The sequence below is a fragment of the Pelobates fuscus genome, chromosome 1 (assembly GCF_036172605.1).
Source record: "Pelobates fuscus isolate aPelFus1 chromosome 1, aPelFus1.pri, whole genome shotgun sequence".
In the NCBI taxonomy this organism is placed as follows: Eukaryota; Metazoa; Chordata; class Amphibia; order Anura; family Pelobatidae; genus Pelobates; species Pelobates fuscus.
In genome coordinates, this window is record NC_086317.1 from 391,148,635 (window position 1) to 391,175,969 (window position 27,335).

Here is a 27,335-nt window from a genome sequence, read left to right on the forward strand (position 1 = left end):
TATGAATTCTAATGATAACTCCCAAGACAGCCAACCACATCCACCACCTCCCCCTCCCCAATAGGAAATTGGCAAACCAGTGTCCCTATATATTATAAATATCCCTGACTCTGCAGGACCCTCACCCATTATCAATGTTACACTACCCGGCGACCGAATAGTCCCTTTCCTGTTGGACACTGGCGCTGCTAAATCGATGTTACAGGAAACATATGTGTTCCCGTATGAGAAATCTAATGATGTATTATCACGTGTAGGGGTGGATGGTATCGAAAATGACATTCCCCTTACCCACAAGCTGAAATTGAAGCTACACGACTCTACTGCCCTTGTAACAAGGCTACTTGTCAGCCCTCATGCCCCTGTTAATCTACTAGGCAGTGATATACTGTCTGCTCTTAGTGCAAATATCCAGTATAGCCCCACTGGAAAAGTAACATTGTCTGTGCCTTTGGAGGACAAACAAATGATATCTCTTTCAAATGTTCTGGCAACTCTCACTATGCCCAGCCATGTGCCAGAACCTACCATTGACTTGTCCTCAGTCCCTGATTCCTTATGGGCTATAGGGAAGACAGATACAGGCAGACTCTGTGTGCCCCCAGTCAAGGTGAATCTCCTGCCCGGAGCCAAACCTCCCTACCAAAAACAATACCCCCTAAGCCCAGCACAGGAAGATGCTATTTCGCAATCTGTGCAGGAGTTTCTGCAGGCAGGGGTAGTTGTCCAGACCACCTCCCCTTGTAACACACCATTGTACCCAATTAAGAAAAAGCAAGAGAAAGGTAAACCTGTGGTATACCGTATGGTACATGATTTGAGGGCAATTAATGCTGTAACTAAACTGATCCCTAAGGTGGTTCCCATATGGTCTAGCGGTTAGGATTCCTGGTTTTCACCCGGTATGACAACCACCTTAGGGATCAGTTCAGTTACAGCATTAATGAACTGGATTCGTGCAAATGAACCAAATTGTTGTGGATCCAAATAATGATCTTTGTTATATTCAGAGGAAGCCCAAATTGTTGTTACAAGTGCACTTGGAGAAGCGAGAATTAGACACCAGACACCTGTTGGTGTTCAAAATAAGCCTCTGACGTTTTATTCATCAGCTGGGTTTTATACATTAAAAAGTAAGTACTTACGTGCAAATACTCTTAGAACAAAAATAGCAAGGGAGTACAGATAAGACATAGGGATGAGCGCCATGTACACATAACAAATAAGTTTCAAGGTAAGAGAGAACAAAAAGATTAGAGTAGAGACATCATAGGTGGGGGCTCTCTGCTCCCGGAACTTAGACATATATGGTCTTAAGTGTTGTTCAAGCATCAAGCATTTCCTAATTCCAAGTTAGCCAATTTTAATATAGGATATCATTATATGACACCTATAAGCTTGAGCCTTGGAATCAAGATAAATTCTATCACAGTATGTCTCCACATACTGAAAAATCTTATGTAGTCCCACCAAGGTAGAAGAATAGCAGCAAAGTGAACAATAAAATGAATCAAATTTATCAGGGGACATCTTCAGGGATATATTTGACTCCTGTGTGACTCCTGTGTGTCTTATTGTGTTGTAATGTGTATTAATGCACCATTCTTTTGATTATGACCACGAGTGGATTGAACGCATACCACATGTTCCATCTTTTTTTTTTTTTTTTAATTCTTTATTTTTTGTTGTGCATGGTATAACAGTAGGCTTACTCAGCCACAATAGCAGTCGTAAAGCTTACAACAGGCATCGTAAACACAACGTGGTATAGAATTGTCAGCACAGGTTTTACATTTTGTTGTAGGGGATAGACTGCACAATTTTTTGTTGACAGGCATAACAGCAAGATCATTACGTGTTAGCAGGGCCGGACTGGGAAAAAAAATTAGGCCCGGGCATTTTTCAATCAGAGCGGCCCCCTAAGAAGGGGGCGGGGCCAGAGAAGGTGTGTTTTGTCATCACTAATGCCAATCACGCCCCCTCTCAAAGTGAGCATGTTGGTTCAATACACAGAGCCCCGCTGAAGAGCTCTGGCATTAGAAAAAGGCCCTGTATTTGTTCTGCGCAGCGCAAGCAAATTTAATAACATGCTTGCGCTGTGTTTGCTTTTAAATTGTCTCTGGTGTCTCCACAGGTGAGATACCAGAGGACAAAAGGGCCAGGAAAGTGTATGGTGCATGTGGGATTGCGTGTGTGTAGAGTGTGGTGTGGTATTGTGTAAATAGGTCAATTTAATTTGTGTTTGTGGTGTAATATGTGTGGCTAGGGGCTGTAGAGAGTGTGTGTATAGTGGGCATAGTGTTATAGGGGATGTAGCGAGTGTGTGCATACGGGCTGTAGTGTGTGTGTATAGGTAACGTAGTGTGTGTAGGGGTTGTAGAGAGGGTGTGTTTAGAGAATGTTGTATGTGTTTGCTGACAAGGAATGTAGTGTGTGTGTAGGTGGTGCAGTGTGTGTGTGTGTAGGAGATCTAGTGTGTAAAGGACCAAGAGTGTGTATAGGAGATTCTGTGTGTGTGTGTGTGTGTATATATATAGAGGATTAAGAGTGCATATAGGGTAAGGGATCTAGCGTGTATCTGGAGCGTAATGTGTGTAGTGGTGCAGTGTGAGGGGTGCTGTAGTGTGTGTGTGTGTGTGTGTGTATATATATATATATATATATTTGGACGTATTGTATGTGTGAGGGGCGCAGTGTGTGTGTATGTAAGAGGGGTGCTGTGTGTGAGGGTGTTTTTATCTTCTATCACATTCTAGGTTTCTAATTTTCTTTGTCTGTTAACTCACTGAGGGTTATTTTATATAATATATATATATATGTGTGTGTGTGTGTGTGTGTGTGAGCGAGGGTGCTGTCTGTCTGAGGGTGCTGTGTGTGAGTGAGGGTGCTGTGTGTGAGTGAAGGTGATGTGTGTGTCTGAAGGTGATGTGTGCTGTGTGTCTGAGGGTGCTGTGTGTGTCTGGGTGCGCTGTGTGTGTTTGGGTGCTGTGTGTGTTTGGGTGCTGTGTGTGTTTGGGTGCTGTGTGTGTGTGTCTGGGGGTGCTGTGTGTGTGTGTCTGGGGGTGCTGTGTGTGTGTGTCTGGGGGTGCTGTGTGTGTGTGTGTCTGGGGGTGCTGTGTGTGTGTGTGTGTGTGTCTGGGGGTGCTGTGTGTGTGTGTCTGGGGGTGCTGTGTGTGTGTCTGGGGGTGCTGTGTGTGTGTGTCTGGGTGCTGTGTGTGTCTGGGGGTGCTGTTTGTGTCGGGGGGTGCTGTTTGTGTTGGGGTGCTGTGTGTGTCTGGGGGTGCTGTGTGTGTGTCTGGGGGTGTTGTGTGTGTCTGCGGGTGCTGTGTGTGTCTGGGGTGATGTGTCTGTGGCTGGGGGTGATGTGTGTGTGAGGGGGCTGTTAGTGTGATTTTTTTATTTAAATGTAAGTTTTTTTTATTAGATAAAAAAATCACACTAACAGCCCCCTCACACACACATCACCCCCAGCCACACACACATCACCCCCAGACACACACAGCACCCCCAGACACACACACAGCACCCCCAGACACACACACACACAGCACCCCGACACACATGTGGTGCTGTGTTTGTGTCGGGGTGCTGTGTGTGTCTGGGTGCTGTGTGTGTCTGGGTGCTGTGTGTGTGTCTGGGGGTGCTGTGTGTGTCTGGGTGCTGTGTGTGTCTGGGTGCTGTGTGTGTGTCTGGGGGTGCTGTGTGTGTGTCTGGGGGTGCTGTGTGTGTCTGGGGGTGCTGTGTGTGGCTGGGGGTGATGTGTGTGTGGCTGGGGGTGATGTGTGTGTGAGGGGGCTGTTAGTGTGATTTTTTTAAATTTAAATGTAAGTATTTTTTTTTTTATTAATAATTAAAAAAAAAAAAAGTTATATCCCCCCCCTCCCTTCTTACCTTTATCCTGGGAGGAGGGGGGGATCCGTTCTGCCTGGGGGGAGGTGGGGTGCCGTGCTGCCATCCTTCCCTGGTGGTCCAGTGGTGAGAGTGAACTCTAGCCCCTGCCGGCTAGAGTTCACTCTCGCGAGATCTGAGCGTTGCCGTGGTAACCGCGGCAACGCTCAGACCTCGCGAGAGGACCCGGCGGAGCTGCTGGGTAGAGCTCCGCCGGTCCTCTCCTCCCTCCCTCACACCCCACAGCCGGCGGCCGCATGTTACAGTGCCTCTGGGCCGGTGAGGGAGATCTTTGATCTCCCCACCGGCCCATGGAGACACACAGCAGGGCCGGCGCTCGGATAGCGCTGGCCCTGCATGGGCCTGCCGGTGAGATCCTGAGATCTCCCCTGCCGGCCTCAGCCCCACGGCCATCGCGGCCCACCGGGCATTTGCCCGGTATGCCCGATGGCCAGTCCGGGCCTGCGTGTTAGGCAGTGACATTAGAAAAGTACAGGCTTGTAAAATGACATTTGGCAAGATGCATATTAACAGTATATGTACTGGTAAGGTCAAGATGTACTTTATTGATTTTTTGTGGTAACAACATGCTTATTCGCCTGAAGATAGTAGTTGAGAGGTGCAAATAGCAAAGGTTATTGTAGTCATGCAAAGAGGCAAGATTGTTAAACATGTGAGTGGACGAATATCATAGAACAATAGTAAGTGAGCTTAGGTTAATCTGATATGGAGCCGCATGAGGCTGCACACAGGTAATAGAGAGTTAGAAAGATTGGCTTAATTAGGTTGATAAACAGGACATGAGAATTATGCGAAGTTAAACACGAGTAAAAAGGTGTAATGATAAGATTAGAAACATGCTTAGTGATACTTTCCTAGAGCTAAACGGTAATGTCTGTTCCCCTAGTATGCAAATCTTATGTACTCTTAAAAACATTATTACTGTGTAGGCTAACAGAGGTGAGCTCAAACGTGAAAGCAATGAGAAACAAAAGTGTGCGGCATAGCCCGCTGCAACATCATACCGACATGAGGGAAAAACATATCTCAGTTCATGAGGCCAAGGTCTGATATAGCCAACCCCCGATAGTAGGCAGAGTGTAGGGCAGCTGGAAAAGTTTGGGGGTGTTATGGTCTGGTAGCGTGTTGTCAGTCCCTGATCCAAGGTAGTATACTCAGCCCACACCGAGACTTGGAAGCGAGCAAGGGCAGTCCTGAGATGGCGGTGTGCGAGGGTATTGTGAGGCAATCCCAGGGGAGTGATCGTAGTTGTTCCATGTGCCCAGGTCGCATTGGCGGGCAACCCCGCTTGCGCGGTGTGTAGTGATGCTCCGGCCTTTAGTTGGCACTCGAGTTGTGTCTTTCCTGCCGTGTACCTGGTGACTGCCAGGCTTGGGACGTGCGCCGGAGTTCCGACCCAGTCGTGGAGATGCGTGGCGTTTAGATGTCGGGTCTCCTCTCCTGCCCTGGAGCCTTGTGAGAGCTGGTTGCCTCCTGCCACGAGCCTGGGAACCGTCTTGGTCCAGGGTCGGCCCTTTCAGGACGGTGCGGTGAGCCTTGGTAGTTGAGCTGGGACGTCGTTGTGCTGCTCTCCGCCTGTGTGGCTGGCACCTTTGGGTCTTGTGCCCTGTTGCTCTCGGCCCGGGAAAACTCGTAATGTAGGGTACAGTAGCTTGGGGCTTAGTGGTGCCCTGAAGAGGAGTTCCAAACCTCCTGTCGCCGTCGATCGCAACCCGCTTGGGTGGTGCGCAGTGAGGTGCTATTGTCTGTAAGCTCGCCATCAGCTTGGCCCAGAAGCGGTCGAAGATTGCTTCCTGGGGGTCCCCTGTATGTCCACATGTTTTGCATTACCGCGTGTAGATCCGCCATCTTGGAGGCCCCTCGGTTCCACTTTGCTCAGTGCAGCCGCTGGGCCCGTCTTGTAGCGTGGTGTTTGGGGCACTCCATCTGGCAGAGACCGGGATAACCCCCGCCGGTCCATAGGGGGGGGGAGGTGATTTGCAGTCGCTTGAGACGTTCTGCCTTGGGTAGGAAGGCGGCCGCCCTTCCTCCCTGTCTCCTCCGGTAGGCCTCATTCTGCCGCTGCGGTTCCCAGTCTTGCAGGTTGTCGAGTGAGGTATCAGCCGGTTCGTGCCCACTTCCCCAGTCCGGTGGGTTGTTTAGTGGGCAGCTGTCATCGCTGTACCCCAAGATTTTAACATAATTTGATCCCAGACAGCAGGAGCTCGTGCTGAGTGTGTCTTGTTAGTTTGCCAGTCAGGCCCCGCCTCCCATCTTCCATCTTTTAATGGTGGAATGCAAGCGTAATTTCCTTTTCCACCCAGAGTTGACGAATGCAGAAACGAATGACACACATGCACCCTTAGTTGGAATGCATACCAGAACGCAACACAATCAGGTGTATTGGGTCATCATCTGTGGATATAAAAGGGCAAACTTCACAGGAGTCAAACATATGCCTGAAGAGGTTCCCTGAGAGGGACGAAACCCTGGATGTTGGACCTTGTTGGACTTTTATGTACTTTTAGTGATTGTATCTTATTGCTCACTTTGTTGCTATTCTTGAATTTGGAAGCCAAGGCAACAACTTAAATTCTTTGTCATGTTCTTCAAACCATTCCTGAACAATTTTTGTAGAGTGGTAGGGTACATTATCCTGCTGAAAGAGGCTACTGCCATCAGGAACACCATTGCCATGAAGGGGTGTATGTGGTCTGCAACAATCTCTAGGTAGGTGGTAAGTGTCCCCTAATGTAAAAGAAAATATGATTTATCACACAGGCAAGCTCCATGGTCCAGTTCTGACACTCGCATCTCCATTGTTGGCAGCTTCAATGGTGGACATAGGTCATAATAGGGCACTCTCCAATCTGCAGCTATGCAGCCCCATACTCAGCAAACTGTGATGCAGTGTGTGTTCTGACACCTTCCTATCATGGCCGGCATTACGTTTTTCATAAATCTGAGCTACAATAGCTCTTCTGTGTGACTGGACTACAGGGGCAAACCTTTGCTCCCCATGTGCATAGATTAACCTTGGGCGCCCATGATCCCGAAAAAGTATAATAATTAAATTTATAAAATAAAAAATAAAACAAGCCATGTCTAAATCCATATTCAAAACATTTGGATGCAAGGTCTGTAAATTATGTATCCTGCACTACTCTCTCCTTTTTAATTTTAATGTCAGGTCTCCCCCTATTTCATCTAAAATATCTTTCTCAATTCCTGTACAAATAAATGTATTAATTTAATATTTAGAAACAATGTTGCCATGTAGGGGAACCGATTCATTTTCCATCTTAAACCAGTCCTTAAGGCACCTCTACCAGTCCATGATTTAGGGATTGCCCAGCTGTGTCTAAGGGTAATCCCTAAATGCTGGACTTGTATGGGTGCTGTGAGGAGTGGCCTGGGAACCACTGAAGAACCATTTCCAGCTCGCTACCTCTGTAGTATTTGGAGTGAAATATACAGTGCTTCAGTTTATTTTTTGGTTTATTACTTTATGCATGCTGTACTCAAATACATATATGGTGTTTATAAATGCTATACTCCATCCAGTATCCATCCAGTATTCTGACATTTTATTCAATGTATATTATTCAATCAACCCGATCTTGGTTAATGATGCCTACACGACTACATTTTATTTACACTCATGTCATAATACAATGAGCCTACCTAAAGATGTCTTCTTTCTCTCAAAACCTTTACAACAGGTGCAGGTTACCCAGATCTTTCTGGGCTGTTGTACTATCTGGAAAAGGCATGGCAGCAGAATGGCATATAAGCTTGCTCCAGTTCAGCAAGATTTGCAACTGCCTTAAGTATATGAATAGTGATGTACCGAACTGTTCGCCGGCGAATAGTTCCCGGCGAAATTAGCGTGTTCGCGTTCGCCACGGCGGGCGGACACATGCGCAGTTCGATCCGCCCCCTATTCATCATCATTGGGCAAACTTTGACCCTGTGCCTCTCGGTCAGCAGACACATTCCAGCCAATCAGCAGCACTCCCTCCCTTCCACACCCTCCAACCTCCCTCCCAGCATCCATTTTCGATTCATTCTGAAGCTGCATACTTAGTGAGAGGAGGGAAAGTTTAGCTGCTGCTGATTAGATAGGGAAATTGATAGCTAGGCAAGGGTATTCAGTGTCCACTACAATCCTGAATGACTCATCTGATCTCTGCTGTAAGGACAGCACCACAAAAAGCCCTTTTTAGGGCTAGAACATCAGGCTGCTTTTTTTATTTTTTTCTGTGTAATGTAATTGCAGTTGCCTGCCTGCCATCTTCTGTGTCAGGCTGGATGCTGTGCCCATTTGCACAGTCAGTGCCACCACTCATATCTGTTTTTACAATAGCGTAAGCTTTAGATTTAAAAAAATATATATTTTTTCACTGTAATAGAAGAGCAGTTGCCTGCCTGCCATGTTCTGTGTCAGGCTGGATGCTGTGCCCATTTGCACAGTCAGTGCCACCACTCATATCTGTTTTTACAATAGCGTAAGCTTTAGATTTAAAAAAAAAAAAAATTTTTTCACTGTAATAGAAGAGCAGTTGCCTGCCTGCCATCTTCTGTGTCAGGCTGGATGCTGTGCCCATTTGCACAGTCAGTGCCACCACTCATATCTGTTGTGACAATAGCTTAAGCTTTAGATTTAAAAAAAGATATATTTTTTTCACTGTAATAGAAGAGCAGTTGCCTGCCTGCCATCTTCTGTGTCAGGCTGGATGCTGTGCCCATTTGCACAGTCAGTGCCACCACTCATATCTGTTGTGACAATAGCTTAAGCTTTAGATTTTAAAAAAAATATTTTTTTTTCACTGTAATAGAAGAGCAGTTGCCTGCCTGCCATCTTCTGTATCAGGCTAGATGCTGTGCCCATTTGCACAGTCAGTGCCACCACTCATATCTGTTGTGACAATAGCTTAAGCTTTAGATTTAAAAAATATTTTTTTTTCACTGTAATAGAAGAGCAGTTAGTTGTCTGCAAGCGTCTGGGTGTCAGGCCTCCTTCAGCGTGTGCTCTGCAGACCTATGCCAGCGTACTTTGACAGTTACCACTCATATCTGGTGTCTCTGTAGCGTGCTTTTACAAAGAAAAAAGGTTTCCAGTGTAAGCTAATAGCAGCCAGTCAGTGTCCTTCAAGCGGCTCTGTCAGGGCTACAGTGTGTGCTCTGCAGAACTGTTCCAGTGCACATTGCCAGTTATCAGGTGTCTCTGTAGCATGCTTTTACAAAGAAAAAAGGTTTCCAGTGAAAGCTAATAGCAGCCAGTCAGTGTCCTTCAAGCGGCTCTGTCAGGCCTACAGTGTGTGCTCTGCAGAACTGTTCCAGTGCACACTGCCAGTTATCTGGTGTCTCTGTAGCGTGCTTTTACAAATAAAAAAGGTTCCCAGTGTAAGCTAATAGCAGCCAGTCAGTGTCCTTCAAGCGGCTCTGTCAGGCCTACAGTGTGTGCTCTGCAGACCGGTGCCAGTGCACATTGCCACTCATATCTGGTGTCTCTATAGTGTGCTTTTACAAAGAAAAAAGGTTTCCAGTGTAAGCTAATAGCAGCCAGTCAGTGTCCTTCAAGCGGCTCTGTCAGGCCTACAGTGTGTGCTCTGCAGAACTGTTCCAGTGCACATTGCCAGTTATCTGGTGTCTCTGTAGCGTGCTTTTACAAATAAAAAAGGTTTCCAGTGTAAGCTAATAGCAGCCAGTCAGTGTCCTTCAAGTGGCTGTGTCAGGCCTTCCTTCAGCGTGTGCTCTGCAGAACTGTTCCAGTGCACATTGCCACTCATATCTGGTGTCTCTATAGCGTGCTTTTACAAAGAAAAAAGGTTTCCAGTGTAAGCTAATAGCAGCCAGTCAGTGTCCTTCAAGTGGCTCTGTCAGGCCTACAGTGTGTGCTCTGCAGACCGGTGCCAGTGCACATTGCCACTCATATCTGGTGTCTCTATAGCGTGCTTTTACAAAGAAAAAAGGTTTCCAGTGTAAGCTAATAGCAGCCAGTCAGTGTCCTTCAAGCGGCTCTGTCAGGCCTACAGTGTGTGCTCTGCAGAACTGTTCCAGTGCACATTGCCAATCATATCTGGTATCTCTATAGCGTGCTTTTACAAATAAAAAAGGTTTCCAGTGTAAGCTAATAGCAGCCAGTCAGTGTCCTTCAAGCGGCTCTGTCAGGCCTACAGTGTGTGCTCTGCAGAACTGTTCCAGTGCACATTGCCAATCATATCTGGTATCTCTATAGCGTGCTTTTACAAATAAAAAAGGTTTCCAGTGTAAGCTAATAGCAGCCAGTCAGTGTCCTTCAAGCGGCTCTGTCAGGCCTTCCTTCAGCGTGTGCTCTGCAGAACTGTTCCAGTGCACATTCCACTCATATCTGGTGTCTCTATAGCGTGCTTTTACAAAGAAAAAAGGTTTCCAGTGTAAGCTAATAGCAGCCAGTCAGTGTCCTTCAAGCGGCTCTGTCAGGCCTACAGTGTGTGCTCTGCAGACCGGTGCCAGTGCACATTGACACTCATATCTGGTGTCTCTATAGCGTGCTTTTACAAAGAAAAAAGGTTTCCAGTGTAAGCTAATAGCAGCCAGTCAGTGTCCTTCAAGCGGCTCTGTCAGGCCTTCCTTCAGCGTGTGCTCTGCAGACCGGTGCCAGTGCACATTGCCACTCATATCTGGTCTCACAGTAGCTTGCACGCATAGTACCACTAATCCCCAAAAAAATTACAGGCAGAGGCAGGCCACCCCGCAGGGGCCATCATGGTCGTGGTGCTGTGATTCCCTTTTGCCCTAGAATAATGCCCAGTTTTCAGAAGCCACATATCCTGAACTTGAAAAGTTCTGAGGACATAGTTGACTGGCTAACACAGGACACCCAATCTTCTACAGCCTCCGCTCGGAACCTTGACGCACCATCCTCCTCCAGCTTAGCTTCAGGCACCTCTCAAGATTCCACTCACCCGCCTGCCGCCACCACCAAAACTAGCACCACAGATGCTTTACTTGGTATGTCAGAGGAGTTATTCACACATCCGTTTGAAGAAATGAGTGATGCGCAACCATTATTGACAGAGGATGTAGATAACAGGGATATGTCTCAGGCAGGCAGCATTAAACACATGGAGGTACGGTGTGATGATGATGATGTTGTACCTGCTGCTGCTTCCTTTTCTGAGTTGTCAGATATAAGTGAAGCGGTTGATGATGACAATGCGTCCATGGATTTCACATGGGTGCCCGCTCGGCAAGAAGAAGAACAGGGCGAAAGTTCAGATGGGGAGACAGAGAGGAGGAGGAGACGAGTTGGAAGCAGGGGGGGGGTCGTCGCAAGGAGCTAGTGGCACAGTCAGACAGCATGCATCGGCACCCGGGGTCAGCCCGACAGCACGCCAATCAACGCATGCTGTGTCCACCACCAGAATGCCGTCATTGCAGAGCTCAGCAGTGTGGAATTTTTTTTGTGTGTCTGCCTCTGACAACAGCGATGCCATTTGCAACCTGTGCCAAAGGAAACTGAGTCGTGGGAGGTCCAACACCCACCTAGGTACAACTGCTTTGCGTAGGCACATGATCTCACATCACAAACGCCTATGGGATCAACACATGAGTACAAGCAGCACGCCTACTCTAAGCCGCCATCCTCCTCCTGGTCCAGCATCTTCACGTCAACTACTGCTGTCCTCCTTGCCCCCCCTCAACCATCCGCCAATCCGTCTCCCGCCTTGAGCAGTTCACGCTCATCTGCCCACAGTCATGTGTCTGTCAAGGACATGTTTGAGCGTAAGAAGCCAATGTCACCAAGTCACCCCCTTGCCCAGCGTCTGACAGCTGGCTTGTCCGAACTATTAGCCCGCCAGCTTTTACCATACAAGCTGGTGGAGTCTGAGGCGTTCAAAAAATTTGTAGCTATTGTGACACCGCAGTGGAAGGTACCCGGCCGGAATTTCTTTTCACAAAAGGCAATCCCCAACCTGTACTTGATTGTGCAAAAGGAAGTAATGGCATGTCTGGCACACAGTGTTGGGGCAAGGGTCCATCTGACCACTGATACCTAGTCTGCAAAGCATGGTCAGGGCAGGTATATCACCTACACTGCGCATTGGGTAAACCTGCTGACGGCTGACAAGCATGGAATGCGTGGCATTGCAGAGGAGTTGGTGACACCGCCACAACTTGCAGGCAGTCCTGCTGCCACCTCCTCTAGTCCTCCTACTCCATCCTCTTCCATAACCTCCTCGGCTGAGTCCTCTTCTGCTGCTGCATCTTGCTCCACATCAACGGCACCCCCCCAGCTCCCCAGGGACTATTCCACATCCCGGATACGGCAGTATCACGCCGTCTTGGGGTTGACTTGCTTGAAAGCAGAGAGTCACACCGGACAAGCACTCCTGTCCGCCCTGAACGCACAGGTGGAAAAGTGGCTGACTCCAGAGCAACTAGATATCGGCAAAGTGGTGTGTGACAACGGAAAAAATTTGATAGCGGCATTGAAGTTGGGCAAGTTGACACATGTGCCGTGCATGGCACATGTGTGTAATCTGATCGAACAACGCTTTGTGCATAAGTACACAGGCTTACAGGACGTCCTGAAGCAGGCCAGGAAGGTGTGTGGCCATTTCAGGCATTCCTACACGGCCATGGCTCACTTTGCCGATATCCAGCGGCGAAACAACATGCCAGTGAGGCGCTTGATTTGCGACAGCCCTACACGTTGGAATTCAACACTCCTAATGTTCGACCGCCCGCTCCAACAAGAAAAAGCTGTTAATGAATATTTGTATGACCGGGGTGCTAGGACAGCCTCTGGGGAGCTGGGAATTTTTTGGCCACGTTACTGGACGCTCATGCGCAATGCCTGTAGGCTCATGCGTCCTTTTGAGGAGGTGACAAACCTAGTCAGTCGCACCGAAGGCACCATCAGCGACATCATACCATTTGTTTTCTTCCTGGAGCGTGCCCTGCGAAGAGTGCTGGATCAGGCCGTAGATGAGCGTGAAGAGGAAGAGGAAGAGTTGTGGTCACCATCACCACCAGAAACAGCCTTATCAGCATCGCTTGCTGGACCTGCGGCAACGCTGGAAGAGGATTGTGAGGAAGAGGAGTCAGAGGAGGAATGTGGCTTGGAGGAGGAGGAGCAAGACCAAACACAACAGGCATCCCAGGGTGCTCGTTGTCACCTATCTGGTACCCGTGGTGTTGTACGTGGCTGGAGGGAAGAACATACTTTCAATAACATCAGTGAGGAGGAGGAACGGGAAATGAGTAGCTCGGCATCCAACCTTGTGCAAATGGGGTCTTTCATGCTGTCGTGCCTGTTGATGGACCCTCGTATAAAAAGGCTGAAGGAGAACAACCTGTTCTGGGTGTCCACGCTACTAGACCCCCGGTATAAGCAGACAGTGGCGGAAATGTTACCGAATTACAAGTGGGAAAGGATGCAGCATTTGCAAAATAAATGAAAAAGTATGCTTTACCCAGCGTATAAGGGTGATGTCACAGCACAACGGGAATCTAACAGGGGGAGAGGTGAAAGTCATCCTCCTCCCACGACCACGCCATATCTGCCAAGTGACCCTATGTAGGGGGAACAGTCTCTATTCTGCTCTGTGTCAGTGTGTATCAGGGTCCCTAAGGACAGGTGTCAATCCATATCTGCCAAGTGACCCTATGTAGGGGGAACAGTCCCTATTCTGCTCTGTGTCAGTGTGTATCAGGGATCCTTAGGATAGGTGTCAATCCATATCTGCCAAGTGACCCTATGTAGGGGGAACAGTCCCTATTCTGCTCTGTGTCAGTGTGTATCAGGGATCCTTAGGACAGGTGTCAATCCATATCTGCCAAGTGACCCTATGTAGGGGGAACAGTCCCTATTCTGCTCTGTGTCAGTGTGTATCAGGGATCCTTAGGATAGGTGTCAATCCATACCTGCCAAGTGACCCTATGTAGAGGGAACAGTCTATATTCTGCTCTGTGTCAGTGTGTATCATGGTCTCTGAGGACGGGGAACAGTCTCTATTCTGCTCTGTGTCAGTGTGTATCATGGGCTTTGAGGACAGGTGTCAATCCATATCTGCCAAGTGACGTAAATTGGGTGGAATAGTCTCTATTCTGCTCTGTGTCAGTGTGTATCATGGTCTCTGAGGACAGGTGTCAATCCATACCTGCCAAGTGACCCTATGTAGAGGGAACAGTCTATATTCTGCTCTGTGTCAGTGTGTATCATGGTCTCTGAGGACGGGGAACAGTCTTTATTCTGCTCTGTGTCAGTGTGTATCATGGTCTCTGAGGACAGGTGTCAATCCATACCTGCCAAGTGACCCTATGTAGAGAGAACAGTCTATATTCTGCTCTGTGTCAGTGTGTATCATGGTCTCTGAGGACGGGGAACAGTCTCTATTCTGCTCTGTGTCAGTGTGTATCATGGGCTTTGAGGACAGGTGTCAATCCATATCTTCCAAGTGACCCTATGTAGGGGGAACAGTCCCTATTCTGCTCTGTGTCAGTGTGTATCAGGGGTTTTGAGGACAGCTGTCAATCCATATCTGCCAAGTGACCCTATGTAGGGGGAACAGTCTCTATTCTGCTCTGTGTGAGGAGGAGGAACGGGAAATGAGTAGCTCGGCATCCAACCTTGTGCAAATGGGGTCTTTCATGCTGTCGTGCCTGTTGAGGGACCCTCGTATAAAAAGGCTGAAGGAGAACGACCTATTCTGGGTGTCCACGCTACTAGACCCCCGGTATAAGCAGACAGTGGCGGAAATGTTACCGAATTATAAGTCGGAAAGGATGCAACATTTGCAAAATAAATTAAAAAGTATGCTTTACCCAGCGTATAAGGGTGATGTCACAGCACAACGGGAATCTAACAGGGGAAGAGGTGAAAGTCATCCTCCTCCTTCTCCCACGACCACGCCATATCTGCCAAGTGACCCCATGTAGGGGGAACAGTCTCTATTCTGCTCTGTGTCAGTGTGTATCAGGGTCCCTAAGGACAGGTGTCAATCCATATCTGCCAAGTGACCCTATGTACGGGGAACAGTCCCTATTCTGCTCTGTGTCAGTGTGTATCAGGGTCCCTGAGGACAGGTGTCAATCCATACCTGCCAAGTGACCCTATGTAGGGGGAACAGTCCCTATTCTGCTCTGTGTCCGTGTGCATCAGGGGCTCTGAGGACAGGTGTCAATCCATAGGTCAAGGTGTCAATATGTCAGATGTCAGGTGTCAATCCATATCCATTGTGATTTAGGAATGTTAGGTGATTTCTGCCCTTTATGGATTAAAAGCAGACTCTGCATCAACTGTGTAATTTTCCATGGGAGTTTTGCCATGGAACCCCCTCCGGCATGCCACAGTCCAGGTGTTAGTCCCCTTGAAACAACTTTTCCATCACTTCTGTGGCCAGAAAGAGTCCCTGTTGGTTTTAAAATTCGCCTGCCCATTGAAGTTCGCGTTTGCCGTTCGCGAACCGAAAATTTCGGGTTCGCGACATCACTATATATGAACAATGATGATGGACAAATGAATAGCCCATGAGAAATCTGGAACAATACAGGTATGAGGTCTGCACATGCTTTTCTCCACTAGCATGGTTATTCACTAAGCACCACATTTTGTCTGAATGTACCAAATTCAGTTAAAAATTACAGAATTCCATCTGGATTGGCAATTCTCATATTTACTGAAACTAAATCCTGCCGAAAGTCAGCTGTCCTGGCCAGATTAGCACCATTGATTTTTCTCATCTGCATCTTTTAAAATGCATAGAATCCAACAATTACAAAGCACTCGTTATATACAAAATATTTGCACTCCAGTTGCTCACCCTTTAGTAGATATTCCCCAGTAGCAGCATGGCAGGAGGGGTCATAAGGGAGGTTTAAAGCGTCCCTTAAGATAGATGGGGATCAGATTGACCCCACAGGCATTTTTTTTTACATTATTTTTATTTTCTACTGTAGTGACTGGCTTGCAAGCAAAGGTTAACCAACACATAACTTAAAGTGAAGGTGTTATGACTGGTTCATTTGACAGTTAAAAGCTCTTAAGACACTAAAAAATATAATTTATATGATTAATCAAGCACTGTCTGTCAGCACATTGTGAGAAATATCCGTAGGGTTAGTTTAAGTGCGACATGGAAACCCCCTGTGGGAAGTTTCTCTTGAATCTTATGAAATAAATGAAGAAAAGGACAGTGCACAAGTTTATACAGACTCCATAGCAGATTTATAAATTAATTTTATACAATTTTATAAAATATTGAGTAATGTTTACAGGAAGGATGTAAGAAATAATCTGTAAACTGTATATTTCAATACATTTGTCTTGGAGTCTGTGCAATGATGTGCCCAGTTCATTTTTCATTTATTTGAAAAATAAAACTGCAGTCAAAATCTATAGTTTGCATAAAAAACAAATCACAAGCAATGAGATTGTGTTGGATCATAATGGTTTCCATACAGAAAATAGAAAAGTAAATTTAATCCAATCTTTAATCCAATCTTTAATCCAATCTTTAATCCAATCTTTAATCCAATCTTTAATCCAATCTTTGCGCTTGTGATATTATTGTAAAACACTGTATCAGGGTTATTTACCAGTGAGAATTGTTGGAAATTTAAAAGGAATTCCAAATTTATGGTCCAAATGCAAAATATAATGTATTTAAAAGTTTGCATCCAATATAACTAGGCCATGTGATACACATTTGAAATTATGAATGGGAAATATTAAGAATTGTTTTTCTTTTTTTTCTACTCAAATAAATGTTATTAATATTTTTTAAGAGATACATTTTACAGGAAACGATACAATAGCATATCTTCTTTAACACTGTACGGTTATTACAATGGTTCATCATATAGATTGGGATGTGGAGTCAATGAATAGACTGTCACTAAAGACAGTTGTCCGGATTGAGAAATGAGATAGCAAAAACAAGAAGTACATACAAAAATAAATCAAACAATAACCAATCAAAACTTCAAACTGCTTCTATTCCAGATATTCATGGCAACTAAGGTAGCCAACCAAATTTATTAGTTCAAGTGACCTTACAGACCACCCAGGGACCTCACATATTTTCAAAAATATATACAAGATGTTGTGATTACTTAAAATTTCCCATAGATGCTTCAAATTTGGGCATCATCAGATTTCTATTTCCTAGTTAGAGTTTTCTTGCTGCTATTGCTAATACAAAAATTGAGACAAAACTTGCTTCAATTGCTTTGGGAGAAGAGTGGGCAGGAGTTCTATACTGGGGTTTGATGTAATAGTGAACTCTGCCAGAGTGTACACTAGATGAAATACATCTTTCCAGTTTTAGAAATTACCTATGAAGGTACGTCTCGCTGTTGCCACAACCTCTCCAGCATCTATTGTTTCTCCTCTAATATGAGAGCCTTCCTGGCCTTAGAGATGCTGGAGTTTTAAAGAGGTATTAGACACTCCACAGAACTATTTGTGCATTCCCAATGTACACCCACTGAATTGCTCCTTAACTGGAGAAAAAGTAAAATGCTTGGGCCAACAAGGACGCTTTATGATATGTTCTTAAACATGGCATCCCTACTGAGACGAACCGTCTGGCACCCTGACCAGGTACCTCCATCTATCACTGCTTCCTAGTACTTGCGAGTACCATAATCACTGCACTGGAACACCATAACCACCGTGAACCCCCAAAGCCGCCGCAGCTTCGTTGGTGTCTCGCCGCCCTCCACCCACCCTGGAACCAAGACCAGGATCCAGCTTCCAGTGGGTAGACCTCTCCTAGTCCAGAGAGCATAGCAGGAACAGCTCTTAGAAGAGCTAGTGATTGTACTCAGGGGAGTACTGTGATATAGCAATCCCCAGAGTGTATGTAGTTCTCCAATCCCCCAAACATGAGCCAAGACTTCATGAAGGGGTAAAGCCACTTCGCCACTGGGTTTTGGAGAGGACTACTTGACAGCCTTTTACCCTGTGACTATGGCCCCTTTAATTTATTTTGGCTGAGAGACCCTAATGGTGCCTATTGGCACTTTAAACATTGGTTCTTTGAACTCCCGAACAGTCGAAGTGGCCGCCATTCGACATTCGAACATGTGGTGGCCGCTCTCTTGTTCGCATGGGTTAAAATCGTGAATAGCCTCTAGGGGAACTTAGCCGCGAATGCCCTGGAACAATTTTCGGCATGAAAACCTCGTGGTTCCCAGTTGGTCCTCCAGCGGCACTTAGCCGCAAATCTATGGAACTGTTTTGGGCATGAAATAGTGGGCAAAAATATGACTTCCATAGAATTTATGAACCCTTGATCTGATCTGGGTGAGTTTTGGATATGTTGTTCACCCAGATCAGGGCTATCAGGGGATGTAAGTGGCTATGTTGTGTTTTAGGGTACTTATGGTACTTTATAAAAATGTGTATTTTTTTCTGTCTGTGAATAATTAAGTTAATGCATTAACTACCTTAATTATATCACAGGCAGAGGGGAGGGATTGTTTACTGTATGTGGGAGTGTCAGACATTGTTACGCTGTTTGTATTGGTTTGTGTCCCAGTCCCCCTTCAGGTCCAGTGGGCGTTCCTCTGGCCTGAAAAGTTGTATAAAAAGCCAACCTGCACCATTAAATTGTCTGTCATACTTCACCATCAATACTGAGTTCTGTCTCTTATTGGGGGAAACTGTTATAATCTGGGGATTGCTATATTCTGTATACTCCCCAGGGCTCTAATCACTAGCTCTTCTAAGAGCTGTTCCTGTTACGCTATCCTGGAGGAGAGGCCTTCCCCACACGATCCTGGATGTCAGAGGTAGTTCCAGGTTGGAAAGAAGGCGGCGAGATTACAGCTAAGCTACGGCGGTTGTGGAGTCTGCAGTGCTTGTGGTGTCCGGTGCTTATAGTCCTCGGCGTCAGCTAGGAAGCATCCGTTGACAGAGGTGCCCAGTCGGGGTACCAGGTGATCCGTTACAATTCTGTTTAATGGAAGCCACAGCTGTCCTTTTATGCAAGTCCCCAAGCAAGTTGTACGCCCACATGGACCTTGTTGGGGACAGGGACACAAAGCTTACAAACCAATCAGAACAGTATTTAAATGTACAACACTCCCATAACAAACATACAATCCCTCCCCTCTACCTGTGAGATAATTGAGTCAGATACTGTATTAACCCAATTATCTCCAGGCAGAAAAAACACATATTTACAAAACCCCAAAAGTACCCCAAAACACAACATATCCCCATAAATATTACATCCCTGATATCCTTGATCTGTGTGAACAAAATATCAAAAAATCACCCAGATCAGTTCAGGGGTTCAGGAATTTTCTGGAAGACTTATTTTTGACCAACCATGCACATGGTCCCATGACCAAAACAGAGAATTAGTGCTAACGGTCGGTCTCTCTGTCTGGAGTCCAAAAGTACATACTTCACATGAACAGAGCCTTTAAAAGTGCATTGGGCAAGGTATATTGCAGGGCCCATAGTCCTGAGACAAGAGGCTGGCCAGCAGGCCCCTCCAAGAACTAGTGACGAGGTTACTTTCATCACACCTACCCCTCCTCCTCCTAGAGGGGTTAGGGAGTATGTTTGGTGTGACAAACTGCCATTTGCCACTGGGCATTGGAGAGGACTTATCGCTAACCTCCTGCCCTGCGACTATGGCCCCGGGACATATTGCCCTTTAAAAACTATATTTGGGCATAATAGATTCTTATTATGCTGACTCTGGCCCTTTAACTGTGCTGTACAGAGACTATAGGCACCTGAAATATGTTTAACTGCTTCTTTGGGATTCGGTATTCAAACCGTTCGTGTCTTTTAAAACATTCACTTTGTCTCCGTGTCTGGGTGGCCGCCGTTTCGGGACTTTGCACGTGTTCGCGGCCATCTTGCACACGAACAGCGGTGTTTGCCCGTGAACGCATGGAACTAAAAACGGATACGCAAACAGGCGAACACCGCTGAGACCTCCATGAGCCCATAACTTAGTTTGGAACTACCGAACAACCGGCCGTTCGGTAGTTATACTTAAGCTTATATAGGGATTCCAGCGAACACCAGGAATACTATGGATGGCAAGGAGTTCGTGGGGTTTCAATGCACGAACAGAGACCGACCGCAGGGCCAAGACCTATGGAACTCTTTTAGGCTAGAGAATCTGTGCGGTCGGTCAAAACTTCAAAGACCCATAACTCCCGAACCCCTCAACCAAATGAGCTGGAATTTGGATATGTTGTTCCCCTGAATGAGAGCTAAAGGTGTACCCCCTGTTTTTGGGGTACATCCAGAACTTGAGTAAAATTGTGTATGTTTTAATTATGTTACATGTTTATCTGAGGGGAGGAGACGTGGGGGTTGTACCATGTATATGATTGGTTATTTTATACCTCCCCCTGAGTGTGTTCTGTTTGTACTCTACTGTAATAAAAACCAGGCTGGGTGTTCCAGCACTCAGTTCTTCTTGACCCTTCAAAACGTAGCCTCGTCTCGTTCTTGAAAGGGAATTATATTGGATGATTACTCTGCTCTTTTTACAGCTGAACCTGACTCACCCTCTGGATCTCGTGGATGGGATTATACCAGCTTTACTTTTATGCAGCAGCTTGCCAGGGAAAAGGACGTCTCCAACGGCTGATACCCTCTCACTACCTGGGTAGCTGTTACATTTGGCAACTTGTCTTAAATACTTGGCCACAATGAACTTGTCTATTCCTGCCTGGATTACCTGCAGACATTCATAGTTTGTTTCAGGCCATATAATATTACCCGTGTTGTTTTTTTTCCTACATGCCTATTAATAGTTAAGAAATTAGTAAGACACCCTGATTGGAAAGCAAGGTTAAAATCTAATCTAAATATATATTATCTTCTTTAACATGATAGATATGTGGGGGAGGGGCCTAACTGTAATGCCAAGAGAGCTGGGGCAGTTAACCTCCTATAAATCGATAATCTTGCAAATAGTTCATTCAACAATGCTAGTTACCCTTGCGGTTTTCCTGAACTGAACGAAGTTGCTCCTTGATGTGTTTTTTTTTCTGTCTTCAGGTGTCCATGCTGACAGTGAGCTGTGAGCTGGCTTTGAGGCCAAGGTGGACGATTTCCGCACCTGTATAAAACTGCTGTTTAGTGCCCTGTTCCCCACCCTATGATCCTGGCCTACTCCCTGGAGGCTGCTGTCTGGTGGATGGCCCCTCTCATGATTAGGTCTTGACAATGCAGTTGGAGACTCATAGTGGAACCAGCAGTATGTGACCCCTTCGAACACCGCAGCCCAATGAGCCTGTACCCCAAACCACACTGGGGCTTGCAGATTGTCTGATTTCCACAATGTGTCTTCATGCAAGAGGGCTTACTAGACATGACACCCATCCTTCAGTGACTGGACTCTGTGCGGCCCCAGTGGGGCTAAATTCAGTATTGTCCCTGGGAATCTTTATCTCTGGCGTGGTATCTCAGTATTATATCCAACGTTACTACTTGTTATGTAGGAATCTTATTTATTCTCTTTCTATGTGGGACTCACTACTATCTTATCTGGGGGGCCTCCCGGGGGTCTTCCACGTTTAGTTATTCTCAGTGCATGTAGCTTGCTTACTTAATACCCTAACATTCTACTCAACCTGCACTGTGTTTTTCTTGTCCTTTTTCTTTCATTTAAAAAATGTGCTGATTTCTGTTCATTTAACCTGATACAACATGTCAATTTATTGCTGACTTCCCAGTATATATTATCTAATCTTTGTTCTTAACATGCACATCAAAAATAAAGACTTTACAAAAAAATATACCTATATATAAAATATTGGTTTACCTGGTAAATTGAATATTTTGTTTATAACTTTATGGAACTGTATTTCGTACAACTTGTTGGTTTTTTTTGTGCTTGCTGGCCTACTGTTGCCATGACAATATGCAATTCCTAATACATAATTTAGTAAAATCTACTTAAAGGTAACTGCAAAAATCATAACTACTACAACATGCTCGCAAATTTCCCTGGCACTGTTCCCTGGGTAACGATTGCCTTTTTGTAAAGTTTGCCCTTTTACCTGAGCCTGTGCTCGGTTCCAAGACTCCGCTGTATAATCAAGGTGCAGATCCAACCAATCATTCACTGGCTGAGAAAGTCAGCTGATCATTCTCAGCAAATTAGTAGTCCTTTACATGGAATATGCACAAAATTGACATTAGCCAACCTGAAACTCTTGTTTTTGGTTGGCTAATGACACAATAATGACACTGCCAGAGGGGGATTTAAACCTCTGGCAGCAATATAAAATATCTCTGTATGTGCAGTATTTCATACAAATAAAAAACGGGAATTGGAGGAACACCCACAACATGCATTTCTAAGTAGTGGTGCTGCCATAAAGACAAAAATATATGCAAAATACAGTTAAAGGAATAAAACAAAAATATAGTTTAAATTACACAAAAACAAAACTATAGTTAAAATTTTACAAGGCTACTTAAAATAACCTATTTTAGCAAACTAAACTGGTGGAAATTAATTACAATATTCGTTTGCTAAGGTTTAAAAATGTAGGGGTGTGGTCGGAGCTGGAACCTGATGATCGCATAGAAGCAAAGCTCCATAACCAGAGGCTCAAACACAACCTAATATAGGTGTTAAAAGCATACAATAGTGTAAAAACTTAAATTATACTGGGAAAAAGCGACATCATGCATACTTACCAGCAGGGCCGCTATTGAGGGGTGACAACCATGACGGGCCAGTATCAATGTATGTCCGAATGAATGTATGCATGCATGTCTGCATGTCATTATGAATGTATGTATGGATGTCAGTGTCTGTATGCATGTATGTCAGTATGTATATATGTATGCCAGTATCAATGTATGTCAGTATGTATGAATGTATATATGTATGTATGCCAGTATGCATATATGTCTGTATGTCTGTCACTATGTATGTATGTATTCCAGTATCAATGTATGTCTGTCTGTCAGTATGCATGAATGTATGTCAGTATGTATGTATGCCAGTATCAATGTATGTCTGTATGTCATTATGAATGTATGTCTGTGTGTGTATGTCTGTATGTATGTATGCGTGTATGTCAGTATGCATGAATGTATGTCTGTATGAATGTATGCATGAATGTATATATGTATGTCTGTATGTCAGTATGAGTGTGTGTATGTATGCCTATATGCGTGTATGTCTGTTAGAAACAAAGAAAAGTTAGCCCTATCAAATCTCTCATGAATAGGGTAGGGAGCAGATAAGGGGATAACCCTAGGTAAGTAAATGGAGAAAGAAAAACGAAGAGAATCTGTCCCAATGTGGTGCTGAAAAAATCTGTCCCAATATTAAACTGAAAAGGAACAAAGAATACTTTGATAAACTAAAAACATACACAAACAAATAGTAAGTCACTAGGTGCTAATGTCTCAGTAGATAATGAATGAGGCAGAAGATGTGACTAATACAATACACTTCGAAAAGAGTATCCACAGACGGGGTGGGAGTAAACACAAACATACACAAACAGAAAAAAAAATGGGCATGAACCCCAAACGGAGGGAGTAAGGTGATAAAAACCACCCAAAAAGGGGGGGGGGGGTTAGTCGCTGTACAATGCAAGTGATATGATAACTTCGTACAGTATATTAATTTCACACTCTCTGTGCTGTGTATCTGAGATTTACTCCAGCAGCCTGACAAGTCAAGTTACACTGTATCGATCTACTATATAGCTGGGGATTTTGCAACATTCTTATTCAGCAACACTGTATGCCACTGGGTTGTTAACCTGATTAGCCACAGTTATACATTAGTAGCTTACTTTCCAGCTATTGTGTTATCATCGTACAGTACATTAAGTTCACACTCTCGGCGCTGTGCATTTGAGATTTTCTCTAGCAGCCTGACAGCCCGAGTGACACTGTATCGATTACCATACAGCTGGCTATTTTGCAACCCACATAACCAGCAACACTGTATGCTACTAGGTTGTTATCATATCACTTGCATTGTACAGCGACTAATGCCCCCCCCCCCCTTTTCGGTTGGGTTTTATCACCTTACTCCCTCCGTTTGGGGTTCATGCCCGTTTTTTCTGTTTGTGTATGTTTGTGTTTACTTTCTCCCCCCCCCCCCCCCCCCGTCTGTGGATACTCTTTTCGAAGTGTATTGTATTAGTCACATCTTCTGCCTCATTCATTATCTACTGAGACAATAGCACCTAGTGACTTACTATTTGTTTGTGTATGTTTTTAGTTTATCAATAAAGTATTCTTTGTTCCTTTTCAGTTTAATATTGGGACAGATTTTTTCAGCACCACATTGGGACAGATTCTCTTTGTTTTTCTTTCTCTATGTCTGTTAGTATGCATCTGTGTGTGTATCTATGTCCGTTTGTATCAGTGTGTGTGTTTGTGTCTGTGTGTATTCCTGTGGGCGGGATTTGGAGGCAGACCCTGTGGGCGGGCTTGGAGGGGGGCCCCGGGGGCCCAGACCCTGAGCTGAGTTAGGGGCCTCAAAATTTCTGGTGGCGGCCCTGGAGCTACGGTTTAACAAACAATGGCAATATATAAACCAACCAACAAAAATAAAGTACACCGCACATTTGCTGAATAAAAAACTTTATTGGAAATCTAAAAAAAAAAAAAAAAAAAAAAAAAATGACCTCTTTTCACATTTACATTTACATGGCCAGTTTATCTGTATTTGGAAACCAGAACAGCAGAAACTGCAGCGAGGAACTTGTCCCAGGCTGATTGGGCAGTGGGAGTGAATTCAGCTCCAAAGTGAGCAGCCAGAGTGACCTGGATGGAGTGAGACAGCAGCTACAAGAGAAACAAAATTAGTGTTATACTTTATGTACAATCAAGTTACAAAACGTCAGTAATATGCAATTTAAATCTGGGCTTGTAGAAGGTCTTGAATAATTTTACCTTGTCATGGGTAAGGAACTAAACACTGTGTACCCAGAGAAATTTACATTGTAAGCATAACTTAGTAGTTTAAAAAAAAAAAATTGATACAAAATTGTATTAAACAGGTGTACACAAAGATAATAATTTTGTAATGTGTGTGGAACTGCACTCACTCCCATCAAGCTGAGACAGGGTGCTAGCCGAACCGGAACAAAACACCAGATTCCCAATTGGTAAAATAAAATGAAAGAGGTCCAGGCACTCTTGGGTTCAAGACAGGCACTTTTATTGGAACCACATCAGCTGATGTGGTCCCAATAAAAGTGCCTGTCTTGAACCCAGGAGTGCCTGGACCTCTTTGATTTTATTTTACACAGAGATAATCATGACTTTTGTCTGTAACAACATAAGCTACCCAAAACTCATGTTAAAGTGTCCCCAGAGAGATCTAAACCGGGGACATGGATTCCAATTTGGCCCTGTATTTGGGTGTACCTGGAGTTATCTGGCAAACGCCTAGCACACACTCTGTTAATATAACGTCTTTGTTACATTATTGACATCACCAATGCAGATAGGATTGTGGGAAAATGCCCAAATTGGCAAATATTTTAAAACGAATACTTTAAAAAAATAAGTAATATAGACCATGTAACATGTACAGAGAAAGTAGAGACAGACGCTGGATTGTGTACTAGATGTTTCATGGTATGTCAGCTTGTGAATAACCCTATTTCATTATACAGTGGAGTGAAAAAAAACCCCAATAATTTCTTACCCTGAAGTTGCCAGGGTCAACTCTCAGTTGGTAAGCGTGGAGGTCGCTGAGGGTAGACAGAGCACCGCTAAGGTCATCCAAGTGTCCGGCAGCACTTCCAATGGCGTTCAAAACCTTTCCACCATGACTGCGGAGATCCTGGGAACCATGGCTCAGGTTAAAATGGCTGAAGTAGGTCTTGGTCTGAGGGTAGCTCAGAAACAGCCTGTTCAAAACAGAAACATGTAAAAGGATCACTCAATATGATATATTTATATGATTATGTTTTACAGCATCACCAAATTGGAACTGAACATCTGGAAGCATTGCTTCATTTTCAAACAAACATTGTGTGGAGGATAAAAACTGAAAATAGATCACAGTTTTGCTCATCCAAATACTATAGCAAGAGATTTGTAAAATTAATACTTTAGGGCCAAATTTATCAAGACAAAACAAGTGTTATTCTGAAACAAAGTGCTAAATAAGGAGCAATCCCTATGGAAACCAATAGAATGCCTGTCATCATTTAGCACTTTGCCCCAGAGTAGCACCTGTTTTGCTTTAGTATGTATAAATAAATATCAAATTATTAGTATTACAAGAAATATTTATGTATCTTTAAACATTTGCTCGCTTTGACAGAGCAAACTATTGGCGTTGTCATTTGTAGATATGCTGCAAAAACGGTTTAATGAATCAGGAATTATGGAGAATTGACAATAAACTTCTTAAATCTCCACATTGTAAAGAATAAACATGTTTTGTACCTTCAACCTTTTTATTTACAGATTAAAATGATTTCTACCATGGTCAAATATCATAGAAAGACAAATCTTAATCACGTTATTTTTGTCATTAGGAAAAATTAAGACCCCCTCCTCCAAAAGCATTATCCTCGCCCCCAAAATAACAAAAAACAAATATGAAATAGATTCAGACAATTGAGGACAATTCTAGAATTTAAGGACTTTTCTCACTTTAGTAAGTATCCCTGTGCATTTATGTAATATATTTCAGTGTAGAGAGTTCATAGAACTTGGACAAAGGATTAATGCAATAACATGTTTAGATAAACTATACCACAGTCCTCATATACGGAAGGTTATAGAATACTACTTCAATTGATAAATGAAAATATTTCGCAATAAAATGTTATATAATAGACTATCATGTCAGTCATACCTTTCCAAAGCCTCTGCTCCAAGCTCATCAGCGTGGCCGTCTACCTTTCCCCAGATGGAGACAATTGCAGCCTTTTCAGCGTCTGAGAAAGTCATGTTGGATTGGAGGATTAGACACTCTGCAAGTGAGTTTAAAAGTCCCTAGTGAATGGTCACTTTCTTGGCATTTTTAAAGAGAATGGACATCACAGAAAACTATTGAAAACTATTGACATTGGCTATATTTTTTGGTTGCACCCAAATTGTTGTTTGTGAAAACAAAAGCTATGTGTCATGGATTCTATACTGCTGATAGGAAGATTTTCTCATTATCTTACAATACAGTATGTAGTGTATGGTACCTATCTTGCCATGACTGTGCAAAGTCTTCTATACTGATAATCTGATAAACTGCCTCATCAGCGCTGTGAGTCTTTGTCTGAAATATTTTTTCTAAAAGTGTTTTGTCAAATTGAATGTTTTTTTTTTTTGTTTTTTTTTACAAAAACAGTGTTATAAAGTCCAAACAGTGTTATAAAGTCATGGCAAAGCAATAATTCTAAATAAAGGTAACATTGTCAAATATATTAAAGATAAGAAGTCATAGACCAAAGAAAACTGAACACAAATCAATAGGCCA

At 44.4% G+C, this 27,335-nt stretch overlaps 1 protein-coding gene across 1 annotated transcript; it reads right to left on the bottom strand.

The window, feature by feature from the left end:
* Positions 1-24,522: 24,522 nt before the first annotated feature.
* Positions 24,523-26,877, bottom strand: LOC134568213 (hemoglobin subunit alpha-5-like). The gene is made up of 3 exons (XM_063426632.1): positions 26,718-26,877; positions 25,554-25,758; positions 24,523-24,685 (listed from the first exon to the last, which is right to left on the bottom strand). Exons 1-3 carry the CDS (start codon positions 26,810-26,812, stop codon positions 24,557-24,559), a joined length of 429 nt encoding a protein of 142 aa, XP_063282702.1. The 5' UTR covers positions 26,813-26,877; the 3' UTR covers positions 24,523-24,556.
* Positions 26,878-27,335: the final 458 nt, after the last annotated feature.

Excerpts from the sequence above, each read along its gene's own strand:
- LOC134568213 (XM_063426632.1), bottom strand. The coding sequence starts at position 26,812 with ATGACTTTCTCAGACGCTGAAAAGGCTGCAATTGTCTCCATCTGGGGA. Across the intron at positions 25,759-26,717 it reads GGAGCAGAGGCTTTGGAAAG|GCTGTTTCTGAGCTACCCTC; the intron begins GTATGACTGACA and ends TGTTTTGAACAG. Across the intron at positions 24,686-25,553 it reads TTGACCCTGGCAACTTCAGG|CTGCTGTCTCACTCCATCCA; the intron begins GTAAGAAATTAT and ends TTTCTCTTGTAG.